The 7,946-nt window shown below is 42.6% G+C and overlaps 1 protein-coding gene across 3 annotated transcripts in view; it reads left to right on the top strand.

Moving 5' to 3' along the window:
• The first annotated feature begins 157 nt into the window (after window positions 1–157).
• Msra (methionine sulfoxide reductase A) overlaps window positions 158–7,946 on the top strand; it is a 335,029-nt gene continuing 327,240 nt past the window's right edge. For 2 of the 3 annotated variants that reach the window (XM_010622951.3, XM_010622970.3), the window contains exon 1: window positions 160–605. In XM_010622951.3, the coding sequence (XP_010621253.1) occupies window positions 470–605 (136 nt within the window). In that variant the 5' untranslated portion in view covers window positions 160–469. Of the gene's footprint in view, window positions 606–7,946 lie in introns of all 3 variants that reach the window. The other variant, XM_010622959.3, reaches the window with a different exon arrangement.

Here is a 7,946-nt window from a genome sequence, read left to right on the forward strand (position 1 = left end):
TTCTGCATTTTATTTTTTTTATTCTGCGTTTTTAAACTCTGTTTCATTTTCACTTTGGATCAAACGGAAGGTGTTGTCACTACAATGGCTGGAATGCAAATGGACACACATTGTTAATATTTTACTGGGCACAATGAACACCAGCTATGGAGGTGGCCACTGGGAGAAACGAATCCAAGTACACCACCTCGCTAAGTGTGACCATTTTTTGGCCCCTGCCGCTTTACGTATTTCGCGCGGCAAAGAGGATGCATGTTCTCCACCTGAGAACTTTGTCCCACTGCTGAGGCCGAACTGGTGGTATCACGCTCGCCTGAGCACCCTGGGGGTAAGAACACGCCCTCGCCGACAGCCGCCCGGCGTCCAGTCTTAGGCAACCTCGGTTCCGGGGCGCCTGCCCGCCCGGAGCCAGCCTCCTCACCCTCGGCCCCGCCGTCCCGCACTGACTCTCCTAGGCCGGCGCCCGCCTATGCTCTCGGCCGTCACAAGGGCTCGCCAGCTCCTGCACAGCCTCTTTCACGGCTCAAGGATGGGCGACTCCGCCTCCACGCTTGTCGGCCCTCAGGAGGCCATCCCCGGGCGGAAGGAGGCGATTCTCGTAGCCGGTAAGGACCGACAGGCGCCCAGAGTTCGGACATCGCTGTCATTGCGCATGCGTGCCGGGCCGCGTAGAGCGTCCTTCAGGGTCGCAGGCCTCTAGTGGGGCCTAGATCAGGTGTGCGCAGGCGCGCCCTGGGCTGGGCGCAAGATCTGGGTTTGCGCACGCGTGATGCCCCCGGGGCTTTCTGCGAGCGTGTGCTGCTGTTTTAACTCCATTTTTTTGTTGTTTTGTTTACCTTGTCGCTTCCTAAGGCAGAACTGAGCTCTATGAAAAGAATCTGGTGTGCCGGTTTAACTCTCCTGGAGCACCATGCCTTGGTGACTCTGCGATCTGGGCAGAAAGGCGTGGTGGAGGGACGCCCTCCCCTGCCTTGGGCGTGCTGGGCAGCCTGGGGCTCTGCTTCCCCCTCCTCTCCTTTCTGTGGCTCTGGACCTCCTGTAGCGATGGTGCTGTGTTGGCCTGAGACGGGCTGGAATGAAACCTAACGGTGCAAATTTAAGTCTTGAAAATGGATCTCAGGCCAGTAGTCTGGCTGCAAAAATTAACTCCCAATTTACCTCCTAGGGCTGCCGGGCAGTAATGCCTTTGGGAGAAGCTGCCCCTGGCTCTTTTGCTCCTCTGGCTGTTCTGGTTGTCAGTAATTTAGGAAGAGTTGTTTTAGAGCTGTACTTTTCAAACATTCTAGTCATTCTCATACTAATACTTAAAAAATACAATGAAAGGAAAATACTAGGAAAACGATAACTTGCTTGAATGCTCACCGATGTTGACTAGCTGTAAACGTTTGTAAGTTTACTTTGAATTTCTGTCATGTAGACGTGGCTCCACAAGCACCAATGTTACTGTATATACCGAGCTTGTGGTCTCACAGCGTCAGGGACTGAAGTCTCCAACCAAAAGGAGAAAGTTAGAGTTTTTGATGAAATAAGGAAAATAGGTCTTGGATTTCCAGGTGAGGTGGGGTCCTGAGTGACTGGCTGCATGGCCCCTCAAGCCAGAGTTATAGATAAAGCACGGCAATTGCTCAATTGTTTAGTGACTGCTTATCACAGGTGGCTTTGTGGATTTAAAATGATCAATTGAAATTCAGGCTAACCCAGTTCTTCAGTATGTAGGGTTTTTTCTAAAACTAGGGTTTTAGAAAAAAAAAAACCTGTGTGTTTTGTATTTTAAATTCTTCAGCACTCAGAAGTTTAGTAGGGAGTGGTTGTACCCCGCCCCCTTTAGTAGAGAGGTGGGACTGCATTTTTCATTTTTCCAGAGGAAGTTCATCCTTGGTGCAAAGTTCTAGTTCATTGTCTATTCTTATATTAATTCTTATCAGTGTGGCTGTTTATGTAACTCAGGCTTTTCCCCTGAGCTAGATGCCTTACTCATAAGCTGATTAAATAACTTCTATACCAGGAACATACTTTGTATAATAGAAATAGAGCATTCCTAATCTGAAAATCTGAAATGCTTCAAAATCCAAAACACTATACCATAAAGCAGAGAATTCCAAATTGGGTGTGTTACAGTCAAGACTCAGGAGTGCTAACAGTATTGTGTACAATAACTTGGAGGCTGTGTGTATAAGGTGTATATGAAAAAAAGTGAGTTTGATGGCTAGACTTTGGTCCAGTGTCCAAGATATCTCATTGTGTTTATGCCGATGTGCCCAAATCTGACAAAATCTGAAATCCAAAATAGTGCTAGTCCCAGGCATTTCTGATGAAGGGCACTCAACCTGTATTACCTTAGCATAGTGCTCTGCCTTTATCCTGCGGTACAGGCGTCACTCTGTGGTAATGGCGTATAGGGTGGGAATAGGGGTGGGGTAGACTGAGTCTGCATACTTGGATACTAAGTGAGATACTCTTTTTCTTTTTCTTTTTTTTTTGGTACCAGGGATTGAACTCAGGACCTTGTGCTTTCGAGGCACCACTGAGCTAAATCCCCTGCCCCAAAGTCAGATATGCTTACGGAGCCCAACACCTTGTCTTTAAGATAAGCTTTCTGGATTCTAATCGTTGCTGTAGTTCATCAGTAACTGCTGTAGAGCTGATGGAGTATTAGTGGTGTTTAATCTTTTACATATGACACAAATGCCAAAGAAATCTTGCATTACATTTTTTCTTACCCTTAAGGAATTTTGAGTGCAATAGTAGGTCATTTTGGGGATCATATTGATATAGGAAAAATATAACTCCAGGCCTGTTAGATGTCAAATGTGTAGAGTTCATGGTTCCACAACATCAAGGAATGAAGTTAGGAACCAAAGGAAGACATTAGGAGAGTTTTATTGGAGATAATGCTCCTAGATTTCGGTGGTCACTGAGGCCCTTTATCAGGGGTAATTGATACAACCACTGTGGGTATAAATTGTGTCAAACTACAACCTGTTGGATTACAATTAGGCCACTTGGATAATGAGCCAGTGAGGAAATGAGTCACATAGCAAGGGTACATGGAAAAAACAAAGGCATTTTTGGGAAGGGATGGGTCCAGATGCTGATGCTTTGGTCACCAACCTATCTGAATTTACTGGGCCAGGTGATACTAATACAATATAATCTGAAGTTACTGTTTGTCCTTTAGGGAGACAAGTAGGCCTGGCTATTACATCTCTATCTTGAAGCCTGGATTTTTTTCAGATTTACCTCTAGCCACTGCTTTTTGTGCTGACTTCCTTTAGGGCCCAGTCATTCTCTGACTGAATGTTAATTCCTATCTTACTGAGATGCCTATAATTGTATCATTAATACAAGTATAAAATTAGAAAAGGTACAGATATTTGGGAATTGAGATGGTTTGGAAACTGTGTTTTTGTTTAACATAATCAGCTGTTTCTGTTTCCTGTGTCCCCCCCCGCCATGATTTCATCCAGTCATCCTCAGCTCTAGAAGTTTATTCTTTACTGAAACTCAGAGATTGAGTGATGAGAAAAATCCAGATAATTTTTTAAAAATGTAAACTATGGGGTTGGTTATTTAGCTCAGTGGTTCTGCCGCCTGCCTCATAAGTGCAAGGTCCGGAGTTTAATCCCTGGTACAAAAAAAAGTAAACTATATAACCAGTTTATCTAAACTATAAACATATCTTTAGAAATTTTCTTTTACAAGTGTAAATAATATCCAAATTGTATAATTGATAATGTGAAATAGGAATAAAAGGGCTAAAGGTGTACAGAAAGTGGGAGGGGAAGGGGAGAGGAAATAAGGGACAAGAAAAAATATGAGAAAAGGAAAAAATGGAAACAAAGTCTTTGTAAATAGGGGAGGATGGAGGTGTTGAAGGGAGGGCAGGGGTATGGGGAAAAAAGAGAGCCAAGACTTGTCATGTAAAGGTTCAAGATCCCAATGATGAATGGAACTGTACTGTGTACCTAAAATGTACCAATAAACTCAAGGGAAGAGAAAAAAATTCTCTTTTACAAGCTAGCACTTATAAATGGATGTTAAAAACAATAAATGCTAACCTTCCTCAGCTTGGTCTAACCCTCCTCTTTACTTACTACAGTGTCTTCACTACGCCCTCCAGACACTAAAGAAACAATGAATTCAACAATTTTTTTTTTTTTTTTTTGGTGGTACTGGGAATCAAACTCAGGACCTTGCTCTTTTGAGGCAGGTGCAGTGCCATTGAGCTAAATCCCCGGCCCGCGAATTCCACAATTCTTGAGCAGCTCTCCAAGGTAATTCATGATCAAGGTCAGCTAAATTTAGTTTAGCTTTATCTTGACTAGTGTCTTCCCAAACAATTTCTCAGGATATAAATAAGACTTTTGATAAAAGATTAACAACCCTTATAGGATAGAGACAATAGTTTCTTTTTCATAATCATACAACATCTCTAACTGCAAAACTTTGGGTTTTTTTCTCTTTTCATCGAGCTGTGCTTGCTTTTGAGTATGGCTAAATCTACAATGCATATGTTCCTCTTGTTCAACTATATTAACTTTTGCCCTATATTAACTTTTTATATCTACACTAAGTCAGTGAGCCAGCAAAACCAGGAAGACACTGAAAGACTTGTGTCCTGAAAGACCATCTTAAGTCAGGTCAAGTTTCAGGCTCCTTTTGTCCTTTAGGAAAGGTGGAAAAAATAGGGACTTAGGATAGAAAATGATTGATGACTATATACTTCCAGCCATCTCTCCAGTGGTCTGGAACAGGATGTTGCAAACCTGGTGACTGGTAATCTGTTGATCTGGCACATATTCACAAGGTCAGGATGCCCCTGCAAATCATGAAAGGATCTTAATTATTCTTACCTTGGTGTCATCAGCCATGAAAAGGGGAGGAGTCAGATTAGGAAAGTTTTGGATAAATCTTGTACTGCTACAAGATTGTACTGCTAGTTTCAGACAGTCATTAAGTGATTAATGAAGGGTCTGTGCTCAAGAGAGGCACTAGCTTTTTCTAGCACAGGATAGCAGTATGGTTAAATACAACACAGATGTTATGGTTTATATCAGGATATTCTCCAGAAGTCTCAAGTGCTCATAGGTGGGGCTTCTGGGAGGTGACTGGCTCATGGGAATGTGGTGTTCATCAGTTAGGGTTTTTCCACTGATGAGTTTATAGCTAAACATGATGTAAGGAGGAGATGGGCCATTAGGTGTGGCCTGGAGGTGTCTATCTCCCTCTCTCCTCCCTCGGTCACTCTGTGCCTCCCACTGCCCTGCTATAAGCAACTCTCCTCTACTGTGTCCCACTGCCAAATAGAACTGAAACCTCTATGAAGTAGAAGCCAGAAATAAACCTTTCATCCTTTAACCTCTTGACACTTTACCCTGAGAGTCACTGGGGCAATGTGTTTGCTTATGTATCAACTATGCGAGTGTTGCTCAGGCAGGTGTCATTTTGACCAGTCAATTATTTTTTTTTTAACATTAAGTTTATTGGTACAACTGAGATACATATAACAATCACATTCATCATACGGAATTTGTACCTGTACATGATATATCTTAATTCTTATTTTTCCCATTCCCCTCTTCAACCCTTCTTCCCCTCTTTATTTACGAAAGCTTTGTTTCTATTTTATCTTTCTATCCAGTCTATTATTGTATATTGAATAAATTTGATAAAATTCTCATTTTTTATATTTCCTGTCATTTTATAAAAATTAATGAAAAAACGATGCAATTTTTGGTCATCCTGTGTGTAAGTAATTGGACTGATGAGTGGCTAAGTTGTGGGTCTCAGCAGTGAGAAAAAGACTAAGGCAGTGGAGATGTGGGGCTGTTTTCTTTGAACCATGAGGATGGCTACAACCCACCCATCAGAGGCATGATCTACAGCAAAGCTGTTAGAAGACTAATAATATATTGCTGTGTGACCTCCAGAATTCGTGATTTTTAAAGTCAACCAAAAGCAAGTTATCAAAAACAAATGAAGTTCGTGGGGATTTTCAGCCCCACATATCAACATTATCTCTTTAGTGGGTTTTGGTGACAGTATTCTTGAAAGTTTTGGATTTCATGTTGAATTCTTCTCTACTCCAATTTCCAACCTGGCAGCTCCTCACTTCTGTTTATCATCAGTCTGTGTCTGTTATTTGCACTTGACTCTTTCAAAGCTCTGTGCCTAAAGTATCACCTTTTGGAAGACAGGGACTGCCTGTTTGGTGACATTGCTCAACCTGGTGTCAGGGTTGCACCATTCACAAATGCCTTTGGTGCTAAGGGTCATCATCTTAGCTTTACCCTTTCCTTCTTTATATTGTATTATTAAGGAAACTTCCAGATTTCTGTCAACAGCAGCCGAGTAGTAGATTTAAACCTTCAAAATTTTAAGCAACTGATTCCTCACATGCCACCTAAAATGGATCAAAATGTGAATAGGCTGACTTTGATGACTGGTTAAAGCTGACCCTGGGCTGGACTGCCTCATCTGCAGCCTGCTGTGTTCAGGCTGGGGGACTTCTGGACAACACTGGCTGGTGGATGGGGTGCACGGCACGGAGTCTGGCCTCCCCACGAAGGTCATATCATTCTGCTGCAGTGCCTGGTTAGCACAAGCAATATTCAGAGAGCTTTGGGATGGAGGGCAAGGGGGAATTAATGCTTGTTGTTGGCGAATTGGTGGGCAACCGGATAGTGTCAGGAGTAGAGTGCCAGCATGGACGCCCTCTTAATTAAGGTTAAACTCGCCCTCTTGAGAAAGCAGGAAAGGCCCAAGGTCACTAAAAAGGCAGGATTTTACTCAGGAAAATGGTCAGGAACAAACACCAAGTGTGAACATTCCAGGTAGAAGAGATAGATGATTCCCATAAAGATTAACCATAGCCCTGCACTTTGTCACAGAAATGGTATTCCTATGGAGATTAACCACAGCTCTGTACTTTGTCACAGAAATGTCAGCCTCATCCTGTGCAAACTATATGTTCTGTTCCTTTCTTCTAACTGCCGTATTTCACTTCTGTAATTTTGCTTGCTTCTGCCCCATCTAGAAATGTGTAAAATCCTCTTGTACTCTGCTCGGGTGCTCTCCAAGTCGTTGCTTGGAGGGGCCATCTGGCCAGACTAATAAAGTTGTGTTTAACAGCATTCTTGGGTGCAGCTCCTTAGTCCCTCTGGGCTGCTGTCTCACTGTCGCTGATCTGTAGTTCTTCAGAACATTTGGGTTTGGTTAAGATCCCTGGTAGTCTTACAGTTAGATGGGCAAGAAGAGGTGGAAGGCTCATAATTAAAATCTCAGAGTACCTCCTTTGATGTTAAAATATGAGCACATTATAATGGGAATCGATCTTATTTCCAGTGAATTCATTACTGTGAAAGCCCAGCTTTTATTTTGTATGGAACTTCTCCCTCTTTCTCCTTCTCCTTCTCCTTCTCCTTCTCCTTCTCCTTCTCCCTCTCTCTCTCTCTCTCCCTCCTCTCTCCCTCCCGTTCCCATTCCCTTTCCCTTTTCCCTTTCTCCCCGCCCCCATAATGGAAATGTTGCTAATCTGTTTTCCTGATCAGGCGTTTCCGATTTGAAACTGTCACTTAGAATAACTTTGTTAAATTACTACTCAATCTGCTTTCTCCCTTTCACATTCTTTGATAGAATTCACTATATATAATTTTTTTTGCTATGATGCTTTTTTTTTCTTTTTATTGAGGTTATTGGTACAATCTAGGTATACAATACAATTACATTCGTCATTGGGATTCTGTACCTTTACATAATAGGTCTTGATTCTCATTTTTCCCCTTTTCCCTGCCCTCCCTTCACCCCCTCCTCCCCTCCCCATTTACAAACACTTTATTTCCATTTTTTCAGTTTCTCATATTTTTTTCCTCTCCCTTACTACCTTTTCCCCACCCTTCCCACTTTCCCTACACCTTTAGCCCTTTATTTCCTATTTCACATTATTA

This window comes from Fukomys damarensis, unplaced genomic scaffold (assembly GCF_012274545.1).
Source record: "Fukomys damarensis isolate Sample0158 unplaced genomic scaffold, DMR_v1.0_HiC HiC_scaffold_18, whole genome shotgun sequence".
Lineage (NCBI taxonomy): Eukaryota > Metazoa > Chordata > Mammalia > Rodentia > Bathyergidae > Fukomys > Fukomys damarensis.